The following is a 25099-nucleotide window of genomic DNA, read 5'->3' on the forward strand; positions in this document are numbered from 1 at the left end:
TGTAGGTATTTATCCATTCATTAGTCTATGGACATTTGGGCTCTTTCTGTACTTTGGCTATTGTTGATAGTGCTACTATAAACACTGGGGTGCATATGCCCCTTCAAATCAACACTCCTGTATCCTTTGGATAAATACCTAGTAATGCAATTACTGGGTCATAGGGTAGTTCTATTTTTACCTTTTTGAGGAAACTCCATACTGTTTTCCAGAGTGGCTGCACCAGTTTGCATTCCCACCAGCAGTTGATTGCCTATTCTATAAATCTTTCTCTGAAGTCTATGCTTAGTATCAGTGTAGCCACTTCAGCTTTTTAAAATTAGCATTTATGTGATCTACCTTTTCCCATCCTTGTCTTGCAACCTGTCTGTCTCATTATACTTAAAATGGTTTCTTGTAAGCAATACATGGTAGGGAATTTATTTTTTATGTAATCTGACATTCTCTTTCTTTTTTTTTTTTTAATGTTTATTTTTGAGAAAGAGAGAGCACAAGTGGGGCAGGGGCAGAGAGGGAGAGAGAGAGAGAGGGAGAGAGAGAGGGAGAGAGAGAGAGAGAGAGAGAGAGAGAGAGAGAGAGAGAGAGAATCCCAAGCAGGCTCCATGCTGTCAGTGCAGGGCCCAATGTGGGGTTTGATCTCACAAACCTGTGAGATCATGATCTGAACCAAAACCGAGAGTCACATGCTTGACTGAGCCACACAGGTGCCCTGACATTCTCTTCCTTTAATGAGGTTGTTTAAACCATTTACATTTAATGTGATTATTGCTATGGTTGGGTTTAAATATGCCATTTATTTTTTTCTGTTCTTCCTATTTACCTCTTTTTCTGACTTATTTTTAAGATTCCATTTTATATCTTATATTAGCTTGTTTTTTTTTTTGTGTGGTTGCTTCAGAGTTTAGAGTAAGTCAGACACTTAACCAACTGAGCCACCCAGGTGCCCTCAAAGTATTTTCTAATTTCTTTTTGATTTCTGTTTCTTTTCCCCACTTGTTTCATTTAGGAGTGTACAGTTTAATTTTCATATATTTGTGATTCCAAAATACCTTTCTGTTATTTCCAATTTACTCCATTGTGATTGAAAAACATACTTCATATAATTTAATCTCTTTTTTCTAATTAAAACATTTTTTAAAATGTTTATTGCCATGAGAGAGAGACAGAGTGTGAGAAGGGGAGGGGCAGAGAGAGAGAGAGACACAGAATGGAAAGCAGGCTCCAGGCTCTGAGCTGTCAGCACAGAGCCTGATGCAGGGCTCGAACCCATGAACCGTGAGATTGTGACCTGAGCTGAAGTCTGACATTTAACTGACTGGGCCACCCAGGCGCCCCTAATTTAACCTTTTTTAATTATTAAGGCTTGCTTTATGGCCTAGGATATGATCTTTCCTTCAGAATGTGCCATATACACTTGAGAATAATGTGTATTCTGCTGTAATTGAGTGGATTGTTTGTATAGATGTATGTTAGGTTTAGTTAGTGTATATTGTATTCTAAGGTTTTCTTTTTTTTATGTTTATTTTTGAGAGAGAGAGAGAGAGAGAATGAACAGGGGAGGGACAGAGAGAGAGACACACACTGAATCTGAAGCAGGCTCCAGGCTCTGAACTGTCACCACAGAGCCTAACACGGGGCTCGAACTCACAAACTGCAAGATGATGACCTAGGCCAAAGTTGGACGCTTAACTGACTGAGCCACCTAGGCACCCCAGTTGTATTCTAAGTTTTATATTTCCTTTGATCTTCTGCTTAATTGTTGTATTCTTATTGAAAGTTGGGAGCGCCAGGCTGGCCCACTGTGTACATCATGTGACTCTTGCCCTTGGGGTTGTAAGTTCAAGCCCCACATTGGGTGTAGAGATTACTTAAAAATAAATCTTAATTAAAAGGTTGAAAAAAAAGTTGGATATTCAAGTCTCCCAACTATTATGCTACACTGTCTATTTCTCCCTTCACTTATGTCAGTTTTTGCCTCATGTATTTTGGGGCTCAGTTGTTAGGTGCATATGTTTGTAATTGTTATATTTATCCTTATGTATTGAAGTTTATCATTATGAAATTCCCTTTTAATCTCAAATCACATTTTTTGTTTTAAAGTCTGTGTTGTCTGGGGGCGCCTGGGTGGCTCAGTCAGTTAAGCGTCCGACTTCAGCTCAGGTCACGATCTCACGGTCCGTGAGTTCGAGCCCTGCATCAGGCTCTGGGCTGAAGGCTAAGAGCCTGGAGCCTGCTTCCGATTCTGTGTCTCCCTCTCTCTCTGCCCCTCCCCCGTTCATGCTCTGTCTCTCTCTGTCTCAAAAATAAATAAATGTTAAAACAAAAATAAAAAAATAAAGTCTGTGTTGTCTAATGTTAGTAGTGGTTGCTCTTTGTGTTGATACGTTTTTTTTTTCTTGTGTTTTTACTTTCAACCTAGTTGCATATTGAAACCTAAAGCATACCTCATATAGACAATATATTGTTGGATCTTGCTTTTTATTCATGCAGTCTCTGCCTTTCAACTGAATTGTTTAATCCATTCACAAGTTATAGTATTATTGATATAGTTGGATTTACACTTGCTCTTTTACTTTATGTTTCATGCCTTTTTTGTTTGTTGGTTCTTCCTTTTACTGTTTTTACATTAAGTGAATATTTTTAGTGTAAATTTTAATCTTTTATTTTTTCACTATTTTTTTGTATTTCTTTTAGTGAAGAACTATTTATCTCTGAGAAGTATAAAGTTTCATCAAACTGAAATGTCTCAAATTCAAAATGAAGCATTGTATGCTACTATATGTTTTGAGATTAAAAGGCCAATAATGGTAATAAGTCTGTATTCTCAGGCCACCTGTAGGAAAAAGTGCTCTATGGTGGAGGAATATAGTTGGTTCTCAAAAGTAGATGTACAATATCTTTCTTATAAGAACCCCTGTTGATATTTTATGAATAAGTAAGGCTCTGTGACATTATAAACTTACAATTGTATATTAGTAAGTAACAACAGCTTTCTGCTTTATATCCTGTAGGACATCGGTAGGCTATTATGTCTGTTAAAATCACAAAATTGTCCTTTTTGACATAATTTAGATGTGCACTTAAAGATTTATTAATCTTTTATTAACTTAGGGAGTACTGAATTAATTTCAAAGATTTGGAAATATTTGAAATACCTCCTAAAAAGTGGTATAACAGCAAAAGAAGCTCATCTTGTATAGACTTCGGTATCAGATTCCATCAGTCAGCTCAGCATAACTGTTATCTTCCATTCTTTTATTGAATGGTAATTTGACAATAGCATATCACAGTGTTTATTTTCCGCAGGCCAGACAGGACCAGAATAGAGCTGGCCCACCATTTCCAGCTAAACACACTGACAAAGTATTCAACTATATGGCTGTATTCATCTAGTAAAGTGTAAATAAGCTGTGTACACAATGTGTACACGAGTAAATTATATGTATGCTTATACCTGTAAAAGTACAGAATAAAGTTCTTAGATTTCCATAGAATTCTTATATTCTTTTTTCTTTCATCTTCAAATAGATTACATGTGTATAAAGGTCAGTCTTCAACATTAGGAAAGCTGATCTGGCAAAAGTCCTTGGTCTTTAGTTCCTTGCTGTGTACTTTTTTAACTGTTAAAACTCCCTTGTCCTCCCTTTCCCAGATGGATAGGACCGTTTTCTTCTCCTGAAGAGGAGTCAGAGCTTTTTGCTCCCTAGCTTCTTCCTCGTTTTTATTTATTTATTTTTGTAATCTTCAGTCATTCTAGCTTTTCTTAAATTTTATGAAAAGGAAATATTATTGTATCTACCGAGTTGCAGGTCTGCATGTTACACCACTGACTTATTTGTGGGGAAATGCAATATTTAGATTTAGTAGAAATTTTATATGGAGTTTGGGGCTGAGAAGAGGGGGTCAAGGTCTGGAATTTGAGAGCGAAAGGTGCTAGGTCCCACTTTCTGCATTAGACACAGGTCAAGATTAATGGAACCAGGTAAGTTACTCTCCAGGTGATTGAGAATGGTGGGAAATTTAGAGATTGAAATGGATCTCTGAACAGTCAATTAAGCCTTTGAGTGATTGAGAAGATAAATACTAGGACAAAATCCATTCTAACAACTGATTCCGTTATGTAAAACAAACCTACAGGATTTGAAATGCAACCAAGTCTGTTTTATATTAAGGCAAATATAAACCAACTTAATCTTAGACCTGCCTCCAGCCCCAGATTATGTTTGGTAAGAGCACAAAGAGCTGTACAGCATGAATACACAAGGAATCAGTAGAGTGAGAAGGCTCACTGCCAGGGAAGTTTGGCACAAGAACTCTAAGAGGAAGGGGAAATTTCTCCCTCGTTGAATCAACTTTGGCTCTCTGGAATAGAGAACATGGAGAGAGAGGGACCAAGGAAAGCCAACCCTATTCTACTTGTTGATACCCTAACAAGCTGTTGATTTTAAAAAGGGGATAAAGGGGCAAAGTGTGGGTAGCATTCTGTTCCTCTGAGTCAATCCTAATGAAGTGGGAGGTTCTTGAAGAAATTAATTTCCATTTAAATTCATGTGTGACCCTCTTCTAGAAACCTCCACTTCTTTTGGAATTTTAGTTGAGAATTTCAAATGATCCAGCAATAATAAGGTCTTTTTTGACATGTTCTATTTCTCCAAGTTTTTTGTTGAATGCCTGATTTCCGCTATAGAAATTTTCTTAAAATTGGAATGACTGATTACTTTCCTTTCTGTTTACTAATTTAATATGGAAAAATAAATCATGGTTCTCATACTTCCAAAGCAATCAGGCTTTTAATCCAGGGTACTGTACTCACAGGTTTCCTGTAGGAGTTCATGCCAGATTTTCTGGCAACGAAACAGTGGTCGATTCCAGGGCTTTTCTGACTTAAAGACACAGCAGTACTACTTAGCACAAAGTAGAAACCTGCCCCTCCACTGCAGTTTCCACGCTTAACAAAAAGTGACAGAAGCAATGAAATGGGTGGATTTTACCAGGGTGTTATAGAACAAAGGAAAAATAGTCTGGGCTCTGCCTGGGCCCTGTGTACACTCCACCCCCCCCCCCCCCCCCAAATCATCTGAAAAGAATGACTTTGCTTTTTCTTCAGAAATGACTTTAATTCTCTGACTTTTGATCATCTGTGGGCAGATTTTCTGTTTTGCATCCTATTTGCCCCAAACGCTGGCATACAGTAGCATCCCACTGGTGGGGCAATTACCTAGAATTGAAGGAAGTCACTTAAATTCTTTATCCCTACTCAGTTGTAGGAGCTTATGTGTCTGTTTTACCGGAGGGATACAATTCATAGCACCTGAGCTTAATTTCTGCATTTTCTCCTGATCATTTTCATGCTACTCAAGTCACTCTTTTATTTATTTGTTTGTTTATTTATTTATTAAGTTTTTATTTATTTTGACATAGAGAGACAACATGAGCAGAGGAGTGGCAGAGAGGGAGAGAGAGAGAAAGAGAGGGAGAGAGAGAGAGAGAGGGGGGGGGAGAGAGAGAATGAGTCTCAAGCAGGCTTCACACTGTCAGCACGGAACCTGATGCAGAACTTGAACTCATGAACTGTGAAATCATGACCTGAGCCGAAATCAAGAGTCGGATGCTTAACCTACTAAGCCATCCAGGTGCCCCAACTCATCACTCTTTAAGACATGGCACTTTGTGGTTAAAATTGAACTACACGAAGCTGAAGAGAAAGTTTTCTTCCTTGCTATGTGACATGATACTCTTGTAGCCCTGAAAGAAAACTCTGAATTTAGCTTCCCTTTTATGCTGAAAAAAATCATTTAATTTAGTGCTATCTTTAGGCTGCAGCTTTTCCATGCAACTGCTGTTGACTACCAGGTATTATACCTTCTTCAAATTTGACTGGTTAGGGTAGAATATCTTTTAATTACGTTTGTAACTTAGGTCTGATTTTAATCACTGTTTGTAGTTATGTATAACGTAGATCCTTGAGTAGTTTTTGTACATTTGTTTTCTGAATATACCTATTGCCAACATTAGGTCTTGTGTCCCAAGCACTTAAGTTTTTGAAAACTGTCTGATCCTGTTCCTTCTTTGGAGCTTCACAGGCATGGTTGTATTTTTGAGGATAGATTGTTAGGTAAGATGGAGTCATAGACTCATTCCCATTACTCCAGTTTTTCTCCATTATAAGTACCTTTCTTTTCCTATTTTGAGGTTAAAGTCATTTTCTCTGGTGGGAAATTTTATAATAATGTTATGTTCTTGAAATTTCCTAGTTAAAAAAGTCAAGAGATCTTAGTGTTTTTAAAAATAATTGTTGTTTTTTAATTTCAGAGAGAAAGAGTGTGAATGGGGGATAGGGAGAGAGGAAGGGAGGGAGGGAGAGAGAGAGAGAGACAGACAGACAGACAGAATCTTAAGCAGGCTCCACCTTCAGCATGGAGCCTGACACAGGGCTCCATCCCGTGACCCTGGGATCATGACGTGAGCCGAAATCAAGAGTCAGACTCTCAATCAACTGAGCCACCCAGGCATCCCTTAAGAATGGTTTTTAAATTTTATGTATATCATGACATTTTACTAAGCAAATGCTTCTGGATTAACTACTGGATTAATTGTATTTTAAACCCCACCCACTTCCAAAAATAATTTGAGGCAACTTACATTAAAATCATTCATGTCCACTAAAATCAACTACAATGGAAGAGATGGGGAAAAAAAAAACAAGTGTAGGCAAGGATGAAGAACAAGTAGAACTTTCTGTATGTGCCCATAAGAGAGTAAACTGCCATAACCATTTTGGAAAAGTGTCTGGCAATATTTACCAAGCTGAACATTGGTATGTCCTATGAGCAGCAATTCTAGTTATACAACCAACAGACATGTACACGTAAGTTTACCAAAAGGCGCATGCTAGCATGTTCACATAGCGCTATTCATGGTTGTCCTGAACTGTAAGCTACACAAATGCGCATTGTTCAGGACTGGATTGTGTCCTCCCCAAATCCATGGGTGAATCCTAACCCCCAGTGGGACTGTGTTTGGGGATAGGGCTTTTAAGTAGATAAATTGAATGAATGAAGCTAGACACATGTTAATAAAGGAAATGAGGGCCCCTGGGTGGCGCAGTTGGTTAAGCGTCCGACTTCAGCCAGGTCACGATCTCGCGGTCCGTGAGTTCGAGCCCCGCATCGGGCTCTGGGCTGATGGCTCAGAGCCTGGAGCCTGTTTCCGATTCTGTGTCTCCCTCTCTCTCTGCCCCTCCCCCGTTCATGCTCTGTCTCTCTCTGTCCCAAAAATAAATAAACGTTGGAAAAAAAAATTAAAAAAATAATAAAAATAAAGATCAAATCTTTACAAAAAAAAAATAAAATAAAAAATAAAGGAAATGAGTTTATGTAAAGCAATAGGTACCCTAACACCCAACTTGAAAATAATTTAGGATACGCTCATAATGATTTGATCAATATCAGTGCAAAATGGCATTTTCCTATATCTGGAATATTTGTCAACCAGCAAAGAGCAGATCTATCAGAGAGGCTGATTAATGCTATGTGTTTTAAAAACCTTCAATTAAAAAAAATCTTTTACCTATTAAATATTAGAGATACTTTTAAAATAATTTTATTTTGTATTTATTTTGTGTTGTTTCCTTTTTTAAAAAATTTTTAAATGTTTATTTATTTTTGAGAGGGAAAGAGACAGAGCATGAGCAGAAAGAGGCAGAGAGAGAGAGAGAGAGAAAGAGAGAGGGAGACAGAATCCGAAGCACGTTCCCGGCTCTGAGCTGTCAGCACAGAGCCCAACGCGGGGCTCAAACTCACCAGCCCTGAGATCATGATCTGAGCTGAAGTCGAATGCTCAACCGACTGAGCCACGCAGGTGCCCCTGTGTTGTTTCCTTTTAATATTTTCTACTATCAAAAGTGCATATCCAGTAGAGATCATTTTTATGTTGGTGAAATATACAGCATACTATATATAATATATAAATGTACATAAATCTGTATAAATATCTAAAAATGTCATAGTATATTGTAATCATGATAAGTCATGAATTTATTTTTATGCCATTTTTTATAGGAAACTGCTGAAGCTTTTAGTAAAACCCTGTACAGAAAAATGATTCACTGTTTATTATTATGGACACACATTATTTGAAAATGCATAAAATATTGTGATGAATACAGAATAACTTATGATTTCAGGAATCGGAAACACTTTTTTGCGGGGATGCCCCCTGATTTTCCACCTGTGTGGTTATCCTCAACTCTCCTCTGGTTCTCCATGCCAGAAGGACTGCAGGTTTTCTTTGGAGTTTTAGTTGCCCTGAGCAGTCCTAACTTTACTGCCTTCAGTCTGAAAGTTGTAAAATGGGTAATTCACCCCATGTTTTTCCCTTTTCCCAAGTGTCAGTTCTTTCCAGAATCTGCCTGCTTCTGTTCACTGTCCAGTGCTTTCAGATTACCTATTTTCTCTTTTGTCTAGAGTTTATAGCTGCCATGGGCAGGAGGGTCACTGGGGGAAGTGCTTATTTGGTTCTACTGGACCAAGAACTCTTCTCGCTTTTCTGAGAGCACACCCTCTACTATCTTACAAAGAAGGCTGCGTGGGAAATGGATTTTTTGAGAAATCACCTGTCCAAAAATATCTTTATTTTGCTTGATTAATATTCGACTGGGCATAGATAGTTTGGCAATAATTTCCCTTTAGAAAATTTTAGAGGGCATACTATTATCTTTGTGCTTCCCTTATTATAGTTGCAAAGTTTGATGGGAATTGATACAAATCAGTTTCTTGACCTTTTATATTTAAACTGTTTTTTCCTTTGAAGTTTTTGGAATATTCTTTTTGTATTCCTGGTTTCTGAAGTTTCATGGTAGTATGCCTTGGAATGGAGCCTTTTCCCCCATTCTTTGTGCTCGGTGTTCACAGGACTTTTTTTTTTTTTTTTTTTAATGTTTATTTTTGAGAGAGAGAGAGGGGGCAGAGGATCCAAAGCAGGCTCTGAGCTGACAGCAGTGAAGGGTTAGGGACTCAAACTCACGAACAGTGAGATCATGACCTGAGCCAAAGTCGGATGTTCAACCAACTGAGCAACCCAGGTGCCCCTGGACTCTTTCAACTTAGACAAGCATGTTCTTCAGTTCTAGGAGATTTTATTTTTATTTTTTCAGTGCTGCTTCTTTTTTTTCTCCATAAGTTTTGGAGCTTCTCCTGGTTAGATATTGGACCTTCTGGATTTATTTTCTAATTCTTTTATTTTCTCCTCTGTCTCCTGTTTTTTTGTACTCCTTTTGTTCAGTTTTCTGGAAGATTACTTCAACCTTTTTCTTCTAATTCTTTTCCTGAACTTTTTATTTAACAGTCCTATTTAGAGCTCTTTTATATGCGCTAATTGTTCTTTCCGTTTACAGCATCCTTCTTTATTCTATGGATATAATATCTTCTTCTCTCTAGGTGTATTAGAGTGCATTTTTCTTTGTTTCCTCCAATATCCTTTTTTCTATTTCTTTTTAAAAAAAATTTTTTTTTCAACGTTTTTTATTTATTTTTGGGACAGAGAGAGACAGAGCATGAACGGGGGAGGGGCAGAGAGAGAGGGAGACACAGAATCGGAAACAGGCTCCAGGCTCCGAGCCATCAGCCCAGAGCCTGACGCGGGGCTCGAACTCACGGACCGCGAGATCGTGACCTGGCTGATGTCGGACGCTTAACCGACTGCGCCACCCAGGCGCCCCTCTATTTCTTTATTTTGGTCTTTATCTTCTATCTTAGAGGTTTTCCTTAAATGCCTAGAAATACTTGGTTGTCCATTCACACTTAAGATTGAAGCATTAAAAAGCTGATTATGGATAGGGTGTTATTGATTGGTATGCCTCACTGGACGGTGGTAGACAAGGTGGCAAGTCAGGTTTTTCCATGGAAGAATTCCTGATGTCACTATCTTACAAGTCTTTCTTTTGACTATTCATTTTCCTCCAGAGCGTTTCCTCCAATCTTTCTATTTCCTAGGGTGGAAATTTGGCTGGTAGGGTTCTGGATGCTGTAGAGGGAGGAACTGTTGGTTTTGCTATTTAATATGTAGGATTTCAGTATGGTGTCTCTCCCCCTTTCTTTGTTGTTAAAACTGACCCAGATGCTAAACTTACCAGTTTCAGCTGGAATGGAGGAGGTAGAGGAATCTTGCTATCCAGGTAAAGGCAGGGAGTCTAAAGAACTGTCTTTGTCTTATTTTCCAACAGTGCCCCTGTTTCCAGCCTGATTGATATCTTCAAGTATATCTAGTAGTGCTGAACCTTTGGAGAGTTTTTAGTGAGAATTGGCTTGCTTCCTATTAGCTTAGCACTCCATCTCCCACCTTCTGATTTCTCAATCTACCAAGGTCCTACTCATCCAAACAAACAAACAAACAAACAATGCCAGATTTTTCTTCTTTCAGGCTACCCTAATCTTTCCAACTGATTGTTGTAGAGAACCTTCCCCCCCATCACTTGTCTTTGAGAGAAGGTAAATCATCCTCTTCTTTCCTAAGGAGAAGGCACTTACAGCAATGGATAATCATCTAAACAAAATCAACAAGGAAACAGTGGCTTTGAATGTCACACTGGACCAGATGAATTTAACAGATATATTCGGAACATTCCATCTTAAAACAGCAGAACACACATTCTTTCAAGTGCATGTGGAACATTCTCTAGAATAGATCCCGTTAGGCCACAAAACCAGCCTCAAAAAATTCAAAAAGATTGAAGCTATACCATGCATCTTTTCTGACTGCAATGCTATGAAACTAGAAGCCAACCAGGAGAAAAAGTCCTAAGGGAAAGAAGGGAGGAAAAAGGGTCTTATCACAAATACTAGACACAAAAACCAATGACTCCTGATCCCGTTTCCCTTCCTTATAAAGATGCTGTGGTGTGGTGAAGAGACGGTAGCATTTGGAGTAGGGCTGATTCTCTTCATTATTTAACCCTGGGGGCAGGAGTCTGGATCCAGTCATTGGTGGCACATTGGTGGTTCTCTTTAGACACTTGGGGGCACTAAGCACTTCTAGCCATCATCTTTGGACCTTAATTGCAGTTTCAGGACAAGAGGAAAAAGTTGTATTCAAACACTGCGTAATATTTCATTGTGTGAGTGTATTCCTCATTGTGGGACATTAGTTTCTTTGTTTTCACTGTTTTGATGTTAGCGGTGTCGCAATGGACAACCTTATAGTTGTTAACCATTATTATTTCCATAGGTGAAATTCTCATGAGTGAAATAGCCGTGTGATATGGTTTGCATGTTTTTAATGTTTTTATTACGTATTATCTGGTTGCCCTGAACTCTTGTACCAATTTTATACTCCTCCCAGCAGTAAATGAAGAGGGTCCGTTTTCCCCTTACCTAGGCTTGCTCTAGTATTTTTCTTATCTCTGCCAATTTAGATAAAAGAGTAAGGTCTCATGATTTTACTTTGCATTTGTTATCACTAATAAGAATGAATGATTTTACATAGGCTTCTTGCCCACAGAGCTATTTTTTTTTAAGTTTATTTATTTTGAGAGAGAAGGTGTGTATCCAAGCACTTGTGAGTGAGCATGAGTGGGGGAGGGGCAGGGAGCCAGAGAGAGAGGATACCAAGCAGGCTCCACACTGTCAGCACAGAGCCTGACCACAGAGCCCAACACGGGGCTCGAATCCACAAACCATGAGATCATGAGCTGAGCTGAAATCAAGAGTAGGATGCTCAACTGACTAAGCCACCCAGGTACCCCATTGAGCTATTTTTTAATGCAATTTGTCTGTTCAGGTCCTTTATCAGGTTTTCTGTTGGAGTATTATATTAATTATTAATACATTGATAATAATAGGCCACAAATATTGCCACTGTGTTTTCTAATACTTTGTTATTTTATTTCTAATACTTTGTTATAAAGTTTTGTGTTTTAAGATCTTAGATAAGTGACTTAATTCTCTGAGTGTCAGTTTTCTGCTCTGTAAAAATGGGATAATAACACATACTACATGCATGGCAGGGTGGGGGTAGTATAGGTAAATTAGCTGTTACATAATAGTTGCTCAATAAATACAGCTTTTGTTCTTCCCTGTGTGGCACATTGAAATAGTTCAGAATCATCTAAATTTTTTTACTAGAATTACAAAGCATATTCAAAGATGTTTAAACCAGATATGAACTTGTATAATTAGTAAAACTCTGAATCTTTTAAATTAATATGGATAGGTAGGTTTTAATTTCTCTTTTTACTTTTCTAATTCTCATCTTTTGTTTTTAATGTTTATTTATTTTGAGAGAAAGAGAGAGAGAGAGAGAGAGAGAGAGAGAGAGAGAGCACAAGCAAGGGCAGGGGCAGAGAGAGAGGGAGAAAGAGAATCTCAAGCAGGCTCCATGCTGTCAATGCAGAGCCCAACATGGGGCTCGATTCCACCAACCGTCAGATCATGACCTGAGCGGAAACCAAGAGTTGGACACTTAACTGACTGAACCACCCAGGTACCTCTCTAATTCTCATTCTTTAAAAAAAGGTTAGTTCTGGGTTCCACACCTAGGTAAGAGTGACTTGTATGTCAAAATTAAGCACATCGGCAAGTTATCCTGTATAAGGTTGTATGTAGAGTTGACGTAAACTTATATTTGCATTTGAAGTTTTTTTTTTTAACAGCATTTATTTTTTTCTGCCGGTTATTTTATTGACAGGTGGCTCAGTCAGTTAAGCGTCTGACTTCAGCTTAGGTCATGATCTCATGGTTTGTGATTTCTAGCCTGGCATTGGGCTCTCTGCTGTCAGCACAGAGCCTGCTTCGGATCTTCTGTCCCCCTGCCCTCTCTGCCCCTCCTCTACTTTCTCTCTCTCTCTCTCTCTCTCAAAAATAAATAAAAACGTGAAAAAAAAGTTAGCTCTGATTGATGCATCCTTTTAAGTAGGGAAATCTGGTCTGGTTGAGGGTGAAGACTAAGGTTTTCTTATAAATTACCTGTTAAGGAATTATGAATAAGTTTATTTCTGGTAAGGATTTCTTTCATATCATCCTCATTTATTTTGTGTCCATATGGATACATCTAATAGAACCAAAAAGACATACCAGCCCCTCCTGTTTTTAAGACAATATGAAGCTGAGGTTCCTGTCCTTCAGCCAGTCAATAGAACTCACTCCCTGAGGTCAAGTACAAATTGGCTTAGATGGAAAACCGTCTATTCAATTGTGCATTACACGAACTACTTTTGTGAACATTTATTTTTAGGCCACTACAGCAGTAAAAAATTTTATTTTGCATGTTATAATTTCTGAGTAACTTTTTATGATAATAGAATTTTTGTAAGATACTGCTATAATAAAAATAATTGTATCATTTCACATTACATACATTTCACATTTCACATGCAGTGTGCCATTTCACTTATAGTGAAATCATGTATAGTAATTTCATAGATGATGTAGAAGATGTGGCCTGACTAAAGTCTTGTGAGCCTCATTTTAATGTTACAGTATATTAGAGCGCAGAGTAAAACAGAAATCACCACTGATGAAATTTGCAAGCAATTATTTATTGACCAAATATGCTTTTAGAAATGTAATCATGTTCTGCCTTGGTTATTTTTCAAAATTCATCTCTCCCCTTCTGTTGGGTAACATGCCTATCCTAAGGAGAAGTTAACTTTCTACAAGCCAGCAGATATCCTTGGTGTCTGGCTTTGCTCCTTCTCTATATCCCTTAAAAAGTGCTTTGGCTTCTCCAACAGTTGTTGTGTTTACGCCCATTACAACGTGGAGACAATTCTAAATGAATTCTCAAGAATAATGTTGGCAAACCCATCTAAACATACATGTGCTTGGTGTGGGCGTTGACATTTACATTGGCTTGTGTGATTTCTTTCTACCTTTAAAGTTGTTTTTTTGTCTCTATAATCACTTTCTGTAGTGCCATTTTATTATTTTAATACTACCCTACTCAGATGTCATACAAGGCCTTACTTAAGTCAAATAGCATTTCCCCTGCAAAGTTAACCGTTGCAGATGATGTTTTTAAGATCCTTTCAGGTGGAATGGTTATTACATGGGATGTGACAATTCCATATCCTTCATAATAACTGAATAATAACATAACAAAATGCAAATGGCGTTTTAAAAGCATTTGCTGGAGAACAGTTGAAGAATTAGGTGCTGGTGTGTTAAATGCCTGCTACCTGATAATTATCTCAGGGAAGGAATGAGTTTAGTTTTGTTTAAACTTAATCTAAAGAAAAAATAATTTGTCATTTTAGTTTTCAGTAAGACTTTATTGAGATGATGTCCAGAATTGAGTTTAATAGCTTCCACACCTAGGTGAGAGTGATTTGTATGTCAAAATTAAGCATATCGGCAAGTTATCCTGTATAAGGTTGTATGTAGAGTTGACGTAAACTTATATTTGCACTTGAAGTTTTTTTTTAACAGCATTTTTTTCTGCCGGTTATTTTATTGACAGTTAATTTATAAATCTCTCTTAAAAAAAAAAAGTGACAGGAAAAAAGGCCATAGTGTTATCACATTTGTATTTGTGAGTTCCCTAAACCATATGGTGATTTGTAATTAGAATACAAAGGATTCTTTGATGAGACTAACTTCCAGTAGCAGGCAAGTGGTAGGCATCTCAGAAGGAGAGAGTTTTCTTGAATTTCTGACAAGGACACTTTTGAGAGAAACTGTGTGGTCTATAATTGTCCTTATACTCGAAGTCTGATAAAGTTATTGATGTGCAGATCAAGTTGGTATTTCGAAGCTGGTCATTTAATTCTGGATGTTTGATCCTCTCAGCCAGTGGCTTGACTTGATTTTTTTTTTTTTTTAAGCAGCTTCAATATTTAATTTCACATGTACCCTCTCAGTAGAGATTTCAAAGGATACTTTGCTGGATGCTTGACTGCCTTGTCTATTTGCTCTTGTTTTGCATGCAAGAGAGAGCCAGAAGCCTTTCTTCTCATTGTGTACACATAGTATTAATGGATTTACTCTGCCTGTATCGTCTCATTACTGGAAACAGCCAGAAGCACAGAAGTCTTTCAGTGTATGCAAATAAGGCAGAATCATCTACCTGAGAGTTAATATTCTCTGCTTTTAAGTGTATTCTAAATCTAATGTTTGTATTTAGAGCATAACATCCTGTTCTCTTTCTTTATGGGCAAAAAGCTAAGCAGGCTCAGGCAGCTGTTTGATGTTGGCTTCAAGTGTTATTAATTTCATATTCTATTATTCTTTTCACTGTAGCACAAGTGAAGCTGATGTGGAGGCTGTCATGGATAAGTTGTTTGATGAGCTGGCTCAGAAACAAAATGATTGTACGTAAGTTAATTTCTCTTGAAAGAGAATACATTTAGAACACAATGCCCAATCTCCACTGACCAATTAATAAGTTCCATTGCTGTATATGGGTTGATGCCACGCTCAAGTGGCAGTCATTGTATCAGCATTTTGTCTAATTTATGTGTTGAATCATGTGCTATTATTCATCAAGCTATGCATTTCCTATCTGTAAGAGATGAATTTTATAGTAATTATCCAGACAAGATTGAGTCTTTGTTCATGTTCCCATAGTAACTAGACCAAGGATTCTAAAAGTGCAAGGCAGAGAGCTGCGGCTGAATAAAGCCTGTGGAACTGTTGCCGACTGCACATTTGAAGAGCTGTGTGAGAGAGTAAGTATCCAGACACGTCCGGACTCATTGGCCTTTTCACATGTTAAAATACTTCATATTTTCCTCTCTGCCTGTTTCAGATTTTAAAATACCATTCACAGAGTCGGAACTGATTTAAAAGTCTCATTAAGGGAAATACTCATCTGTATATGCCATGTCCCTTTTATAGATATTGGCTCAAAATTTGTACTTAGAGGGATGCTAAAGCAAAATTAGAAATACAGAGAGAACTATCAACTGTTGCTGGAAGCAAAACAAAAATCACTTTTAGGAATGTTCTGTAAAAGTCAAACGTAAGAGAATTATGTTTTTTTTTTTCTAAATTGAAGTGAGATTAGTATGTGGAACAAGGAAGATGAAGTAATACCACCATGATCCAAGGAAGTAGGACAGAAGAATTTCTGTCCCTCAGTCCCATTGCCCACCTGTTATTGCCATGACTGACCTATTTGGGTGAGGGTCAAAGAAAGTGAATTTCTATAACTGTGCCATCTATATTATATAATAATATACTCAACAGAGAAAAAAATGTATATATATACACACACATTCATATCAGTGAGAAAGACCTGGATTGTAACTTCATTATAGATATGAATTCTGTCTTTTAGAAGCTCTAGAATTGTCACTACTCAATGGATATTCAATGTATTTATTGACTATAAATCTTGAGAAGAATCCAAATTATACATAACTTTAAGCATAATTCCTCAGTTGTCATGTAAATAGTCTCCGACTTATCTTAAGTTTTAGGCAACTCAAGAAAGAATTTTTCAGCGAGTGGGAAGAAGAAAATCTTTATTTATAGTTGCCCACCATTTTATGAGTACTTTTCTTACAAGCTAATGACTTAATTACTTTTAGCCAGTGTAATTTTATAATTTTTAAGTCAGAGATGAATCTAATCTGCAATTGTTATTACAGAAATAAAGCACTTCAGTAAGGTTTAAGAGCTAGTCACATCCTCTGACAGGGTGATGAGGTCACCCCTGGTAGTGAAAGTCGTTCTGGGTAATGTGGATCCTTCACACTTCTACGGGATCATTTCATCAAGGTTGAATTTTATCTCTAGACAAAATTCTATGAGTGCTTTCATTTAAGTTTTACTTACTTTGCCAGAGAAATAAACTTGAGAAAAATCTTAGGTATTCAAAAGATGAGGCTCATCTTTCTTCCATAGAAGGACACCTAGGGAGGAGAGAAGAAGGACAGACCTGTTCCATTTTGGGGGCAGATGGTCTCCTGGAGCAGATACTGAGTATTTACCTATATTTTTTTATGTGATCATTATTTCAGGAGACACTTAGTACCAGGAAAAACCCACTATTCAGGGACTCAGATCTTCACAGTTACTCTGTGGAGGTGGTGGGGAAGAAGGTGTTGCAGAGAATTCTTTTTCCTTTATTTACAAAATTTCAGAACAATTAAATAAATTCAGGTAGAAAGTTACTAGTATACATCTTACCTTTTTAAATCAAGTTATGGTATGAGTCAGTCACGAGATTTTATCCCACCCTTTTCTTAGAATTCTGAGGGCCCATGGGAAACAAACTAGGTGTATGCATGTGTGTTGAAATTTTACATGTAACTGCTTATGTCCTAAATTCCTTATCACACATTCAACTGCATCCCGTAAATTGGCATTGCAAGGCAGCTGAAGGACCAGAAGATGATTTTCAAGATGCCTTTCGACACCAGGACTATGACTCTTTAACTTAAGGGTTGATGAAGAATGTGAGGAAGCAGAGAGAGGACAAAAAGAGTTAGGGATAATTTTTGACATTGGATTTGCACCCTTCCTACAAGAATCTGACCCACTCTCTACTAAGCGCTTTGTAATCTCACTTCTGCCCTACCTGTCCCCCGTGCTTTAGCCAGGCTGGCTCCTGCCTTATTTGGACATGGTGTTGCCAGAAGTCAGCATATTTGAGAAACGGCACACATAAATCAGCAATGCTGCAAGAATGATTTTGCTGCTGGGAAGGTAAAGGGCCAGGGAGATTCCTGGGCTGTCTCGGCTCTGGTGATTAATGCCCTTATTCCCTGATGCTAATCACCGCTGTTGGCATCCAGACACCATCAGCCTTGACTCTTGGCCAAATAGTAGAGATAAAAGCTATTCATCCTTTAGTATTTAGTCAGAGTATACCAACCACAGGACACAAACCAGAAGTAGTTCCCAACCAGTGGTTTCGTTTGGAATACATGAAATGAAATAAAGCATAAAATAGAGAAGCGAAATGTTTTTTAACAACTCCCCAAGAGGTACTGTTAGGTACAGTTATAAGTCTAACCATATATGAACTAATGCGCCATAATCAAGATTAATAGACAGATGAAGGCCAAAACATGTATCTGATGGATCTCCATTCCTTGAACGCTAAAAACCAAAAAAGGAAACTCCTAAGAAGTTGACAGTGAACATGTGTACACCCATGCATATGCATCAACTGATATATTTTTCTGCTTAGACTTTACAAACACACCTGGCTACCTGTCATTATTTTTAAGACACAAATAACTAACTACTCTTGCAAATAGTTACTTGTGAGCACAGTTATCAGTTGAGGAAACAATTTTCTGCAGGTGTAAAAATTACATTTTTCAATAAGGAAAATTTAGGTATAGTCAGTTTACTCATTAAGCCTTTAGAATTCAGTTTTGGCTCACTTTCTTTGAACAGGGTTCTTTCATTTTTGGTCCACAAAAGTTTAACCCTAAAGCAAGTGTTTCTCAAACTATTTGGTTTCAGGAACGGTTTACACTCTTAAAAATTATTGAGAGACCCAAAGAGCTTTTGTTTATATGGGTTATCTCTCAATATTTGCTCTATGTATTAGAAATTAAAACAGAAAAGTTTACAATATTTATAACTTATTTAAAATAACAATGATAAAAACCATTATATTCAACCCATCAAATTAGCATAAGTAACATTTGTATGAAAAATAACATTTTATAAAGTGAGAATAATTTAGTAAGAAGAATGACATATTTTTTTGCAAAGCTCTTTAATGTCTGGCTTAATAGAAGATAAGGACAACTGCATATCTACTTCTACATTCAATCTTTTGTGATATTTTGGTTTAAGTATGTAAGAAAATTTGGTCTTACAGAGATATGTAGTTGGAAATGGGAAAAACATTTAAAAAATTTTTTTAATGTTTATTTATTATTGAGAGACAGAGAGAGACAGAGCATGAGCATGGGAGGGGCAGAGAGAGGAGGAGACACAGAATCAGAAGCAGGCTCCAGGCTCTGAGCTGTCAGCACAGAGCCCAACCTGGAGCTCAAACCCACAGACCGAGCAAGATCATGACCTGAGCCGAAGTCAGATGCTCAACCGACTGAGCCACCCAGGCGCACCTAACTTTTTTTTTTTTTTTTTTAACATTTATTTATTTTCGAGAGAGCAGGGGAGGGGCAGAGAGAGCGGGAGACACAGAATCCAAAGCAGGCTCCAGGCTCTGAGCTGTCAGCACAGAGCCCGACACAGGGCTCGAACTCACAAACCGTGAGATCATGGCCTGAGCCGAAGTTGGACGCTTAACCAACTGAGCCACCCAGGCACCCCGGGAAAAATATTTTAATAGCCATATCAGATAATTGTGGATACCCTTTTTTTTATAAGTTTATTTTTATTTTTATGTGAGAGAGCATGGGGGAGGGGCAGAGAGAGAGAGGAAGAGAGAGAATCTCAAGCATACTCTGCACGGTCAGTGCAGAGCCCACAAACCGTGAGATCATGACCTGAGGCAAAATCAAAAGTTGGATGCTTAACCAACTGAGCCACCCAGCTGCCCCATGGATACTCTTTTTTGATGCTACATGAAAATTCAACAAGAACTTCCTTCCACAGAGCACAGTATGAAAAGGGTTGGGGGGAAAGGGTAACTTTATAGGGGAGAAACCTGACAAACACCACCTCAGACAAATGTGATCAAGGTTAACATCAACAGCAATAATTCATGTTGATAGTTTATACCCTTGATATGCTATGATGAAAATAGCACATGACCTCTGTGGTTGTTCTCCCATTACCATAATTCCAGCCTAATCATGAGAAAAACATCAAACAAATTCCAGTGGAGGGACATTCTACAGAATAACTTGCCAGTGCTCCCCAAAATTGTCAAGATCATCAAAAATAAGGAAAGTATGAGAAACTGTCACAGCAGAGGGGAGCCTAAAAGCCATGATGACTAAAAGCTAATATGGTATCTTAGGTGGGATCCTGGGACAGAAAAAGGACCTTAGGTAAAAAGTAAGGAAATCTGAATAAAATATGAACTTTATTTTTTTTTTTAATTTATTTATTTTGAGAGAGAGAGAGAGGGAGAGAGAGGGAGAGAGAGAATATGAGCAGGGGAGGAGTAGAGAGCGAGGAAGAGAGAATCCCAAGAGCCCCATTGGTTCATTAATTGTAACAAATGTGCCATACTAATGTAAGATATTAATAATAGGGGAAACTGGGGGAGCCTGGGTGGCTCAGTTGGTTGAGCATCCAGCTCTTGATTTCAGCACAAGTCATGATCCCAGGGTCGTGGGATCAATCTCCACAACCAGCTCCATGCTAAGTGTGGAGGCTACTTAAGATTCTTTTTCTCTACCTCTGCCCCTCTTCCCTGCTTACATTCTCTCTCTCTAAAATAAATATAATGCTACTACTACTACTACTACTAATTATAGGGAAAACTGAGTTTGAGAGTACATGAAAACTCTCTGTACTATCTTTTCAATTTTTCTGTAAGCCTAAAACTATTCTAAAAAAAGCCTATTTAAATTTTTTTAAAAAAAACTTGACAAGAAGATTTTAAAATGTTAGCTACAATGTAGTATATGAAGCAGTATCAGTGTATTTTTGGTATTCTATTATCCTTCTTGAACTTTAAATGGATCTTTTGTCATGCATGACTTTGTAAGAGAATGAATGCACTGGTTACTGGAAAATATTGATTGAGTTATATAGATCTTTCACATGTTGGCACATTTAATTATACAATATCAAAGCATTATATTCATTAATATAACCATCAGTCTCATCAGAAAAATAAACATATTTGAGAATTGGGAAGCTATCAAGTTCATGGTGGAAACAACAAGCTTTCCAAAATTCCAATTTTCAGTTTTTTGCTCAATTTGATCACTGACAACAAATTACTTTTAGTTGTTTTCCTTGAAGTGACTGTCTTACTTGTTCATTTTCAAGAAAATGTCTGTGAAACATTGTAATAATGTTTCAGTGTGAATAACCATAGTTTGCCTGTAACTCATTCTTTCAAATAAAAATTATGTTCCATGATAAAAGTGGCTAGTTCGCTAGCAACTCAAACAACTGCACAAGTGCTTTTCCTCAAGATATGTTTGGTGTATAGTGGAAGTGCTTTATGTGTACTTCCTTCACCACAAAGAATACTAAAAAGATGTGTTCTCAAGGGTTCAGATTTGAAAAATCCTTTTTACTGCTTCTTCAAGGACATCTGAAGTGGAACTGGATTTTTTTTGTTTTTTTTTTACTGTGAGTACATGGGCAGTGAAGAACACAATATGATTTGGTGCCACTGCTTTGATTCATGCTTAAGTGCCAGAAGTTTTACCCACCATTGCTTTTGCACCATTACTGAAAATGTCAGCACAGTGAAAAAAGTAAATAATGTCCTAGTATTATTACTGCAAGTTTTGGCTTCAAAGGACCTCTGAAAGGGTCTCAGGGACCCCTAGAGATCTTAGAACTGCACTGTGAGAGCCACTGACTTAAGTAACAGTATTTCTGACTTCTGCTTTGCTCTTCATTTGAGCCAAGTAACTGTATCAAGGGAAGGAAAGGAAACCTGAAAGCTCATGTCATGTCCATAGAGATGAATCTGCTCACTTTCCTTTACTGTAGCTCGGATGTGGGGGGAGTGACCGGGAACAAAGACCACCCAAATATATTCTCCTTTATCCTTCTATAGTTCCCTGAAACAGGGCTTCCCAACCTTCTTCATATCATGACAGGGAGAGAGAAATGGTAAGATTCTTATTAAAGAGTAAAGAAATGAGGCTGCCTAAGCCTTGAGGTCCCTAGCCTGGAGGTGTAGATCCTTTATGGCTTTCAGGAGTACCCAAGGGTCAGTAGCACAGCTACCAGATCGTGTGGATATGCCAAGCCACATGAGTTGGACAATTCTGTACTAAGGTTCTCATCAGGGAGGGAGCTCTCACACTGGAGGATGTCTGTTCTACAGCCAGCTTCATGCTCCATAAAAGGCTCAAAGGTTAGCTCAGATGTGGGAACTCACAAAGTATCTGACTGTACTTCATGGTAGAACCAGAATTGAAGATTTGATGTAACCTGTCCGGAACATTTTTGGAGAGAGTGTGGTGATTAAGAGCACAGAGTCTGATTCCCAAACTACCAAGGAGTTCAAGCCACTTGCTAACTATATGATCTTGGGAAAGTAATTTAACACATTGGTGCCTCAGTTTTTCTACCTATAAAATGGGGACAATAATAGTGCCTACCTATTATAAATATTAAATGAGTTAATACATATAAAGTATTTAGAATGACACATGGCAATGTTTGCCTTATTATTATCCAAGTGCTATAGGCTCTCCTAATTGGGTTTGCTTTTCTGAACATGACCATATTGAATTGTAGATTTGCAAAGAAAGAATCCTGACGATACCAAGAAGCTAGATGTTAACCTGCAGGATTGCAGATGTGAGGAAATGTGCTTGGAGCAGGGAAGGGGAGAGAGGTGTGGGAAGGGGGGAATGATCTGGGCCTCTTTAGTTTTACTTACGGCTTATAGTCAAAACCTTTTTTTATCTATGATGGCACTAATAGACAAACTGCTACCTAATGTATAAGTCTATAATATTATTTTTTCTTCGAAGGGGCAATGGCTCAAAAATAATCATTACTGACTATCAACCCCTTCATTCCTTGCCAAAGGTTTTCTTTCATGGTGGTATCAGGTGTGGTAATTGGGTAAGTCTCAAGCTTTAAGAGCCTCCCAGAAAACCAGGCCATCGAAAGCTGGGACTGTCCCAGATATAACACATGCCTGCTTTTTTACTTGGGGTTGGATGTGTTTTTATATTTACTGAATGGTTTTTGTTTACTGAACTATTTAGCCTGACTCAGAAGATTATACTTAATTAAGAATTTTAGGTTACATCTGAAACTGAATGATTTCGAGAGTCCTCTTTATGCAAGTATTCAGTATCTGAATTGCCATAGTTATATGGTTGCAAAGAAATGCAAAATTATCATAACAAGAAAATAGTCACAAATGAACTGACCACTTAAAAATGTAGCCCATCCTGGGGTGCCAGGGTGGCTCAGTCAGTTAAGTGTCTGACTTTGGCTCAGGTCATGATCTCACGGTTTGTGAGTTTGAACCCCATGTCAGGCTCTGTGCTGACAGCTCGGAGCCTGAAGCCTTCTTCACATTCTGTGTCTCCCTCTCTCTGCTCCTCTCCCACTCACACTCTCTTTCTCTCTCTCTCTCTCAAAAATAAATAAATATTTTTAAAAACTTAAAGAAATGTAGCCTTTCCTCAAACATCTCTCACAGCTTATACTAGAACCATGCCCCACCCATCACGTCTAAGTCTTTTGCCACTAAGTCACTGCTGGTCTGAGGTAGTAAACACCCTAACAATGTAGATAAAAAGCAAGCCTGTCCATGCAAATGAAGATTGGTCAACTTGATAAGGAAAAAAAAAAAAAAAAGAAGGATAATGACACCATAAGAGCTTTAAAAGAAAATAATTAAATATTTATGAAGTAAAAGAGGATTTTGAGGGGTGCCTGGTGGCTCAATTGGTTAAGCGTCTGATGCTTGGACTTTGGCTCAGATCATGATCTCATGGTTTGTGAGTTTGAGTCCCGAGTCTGTTTTGGATTCTCTCTCTGTTCCTCCCCCATTTGTGCATGCTCTCTTTCTCTCAAAATAAGTAAATAAACTAAAAAAAAAAGAAAGAAAAGAGGCTTTTTAAAAAACTGATGAAATTTTTAAATATTTTTGTAAAAATATTTTCTGTGTAGCTGAACAACCAAATTGTGAAGTGCAGGATGTACTATTTTAGCATCCTAGAACTTTATCAAGAAAGTTATGCTGAAAATGAATAGTAATTTGTTCACTTTTTATTCTAGGAATATAGTTTATAGGTGCTGTTCTAATCCATATTTTGTTAACTAAGCTAAAATGACATTTTATAAGCATTATTTGCATTTTTCAAGATAAAGCAAGTTTGGAGGTTGAACTGAAGGATCAGTTTTTACTAATTGTAGATGGTGGTGATTTGTATCTTCCAAGGAAATAACTATCTGTTGGGTTACAAGTTATGATTGTTGTATTTTGCTGTTTTAAAGGGAAAAAGAAAAAAGACCTGTAGAGAAATGCCCATAAAGGAGGGCTGGATTAGAAATTTAAAAACTATAGCTACTTGAACGTGGCCATTTCCATGATGGGTAAAGAAGAATCAGAAGGAATGAAGAAAAACTGGGTTGAGAGAATGCCTTCCTACTCTCTCCATATGACAAGTTTTCTGTTACAGGGCTCATTGCGAGGCTGAACAGTCCTGCTCGCCTTCTGTTCCCAAACTAGGGCAAGCGTAGCTCTTTAGGTGATGTAGCATATAGCCAAAAATGTTAAAGTCTGTAAGCCATTGACTACTTAGGCTCAGCTGCCTGAAGCTTCTCTGAGAGAGAAAGCTTGCTTTCATTTGCTGTGGAAATGTGCATGGTCCCTATAATGGGGAGAAAGCACCTAGGGATTCCCAGAGTGTCTCAAGGGAAGGATGAATGTGTTGTATACCTTCAATATGTTATCTGTCTTAAGAGTACAATTATTTTGAGGATCAGATTTAGTATTAGACACAACTCCTCATGTTCCCTTTAAGATCACTTTTGTAAGAAAGTATGACAAGCTAATTTAATTCAATATTTGCTTTGGTCTTTGAGAGGAATGTGTCATTTACCTGCTCAAGGATTAAAAAGTATGAAATAAAATTTTAAAAATTGGATGTGAGGGCGATCTGGCTGCGACATCTGTCACCCCATTGATCGCCAGGGTTGATTCGGCTGATCTGGCTGGCTAGGCGGGTGTCCCCTTCCTCCCTCACCGCTCCATGTGCGTCCCTCCCGAAGCTGCGCGCTCGGTCGAAGAGGACGACCTTCCCCGATAGAGGAGGACCGTTCTTCGGTCAAGGGTATACGAGTAGCTGCGCTCCCCTGCTAGAACCTCCAAACAAGCTCTCAAGGTCCATTTGTAGGAGAACGTAGGGTAGTCAAGCTTCCAAGACTCCAGACACATCCAAATGAGGCGCTGCACGTGGCAGTCTGCCTTTCTTTTGAGACGACAACCCCTACCAAATATTTAAAAAAAAAAAAAAAAAATTAAAGTCACTAGCTTTTTAAAATTATTATTATTATTATTATTATTATTA

General features: G+C 37.9%; 1 protein-coding gene across 3 annotated transcripts in view; it reads left to right on the top strand.

The window, feature by feature from the left end:
• The window catches only part of AFG1L (AFG1 like ATPase), a 221512-nt gene that overhangs the window by 157300 nt on the left and 39113 nt on the right, over positions 1-25099 (top strand). For all 3 annotated transcript variants that reach the window (XR_007152444.1, XR_007152445.1, XM_047860287.1), the window contains 2 exons: positions 15231-15301; positions 15558-15658. Coding sequence is in view for 1 of the 3 variants with exons in the window: in XM_047860287.1 (XP_047716243.1) it covers positions 15231-15301; positions 15558-15658 (172 nt within the window). In the remaining 2 variants the exon portion in view is untranslated. The remainder of the gene's footprint in view (positions 1-15230; positions 15302-15557; positions 15659-25099) is intronic.

This window comes from Prionailurus viverrinus, chromosome B2 (genome assembly GCF_022837055.1).
Source record: "Prionailurus viverrinus isolate Anna chromosome B2, UM_Priviv_1.0, whole genome shotgun sequence".
Lineage (NCBI taxonomy): Eukaryota > Metazoa > Chordata > Mammalia > Carnivora > Felidae > Prionailurus > Prionailurus viverrinus.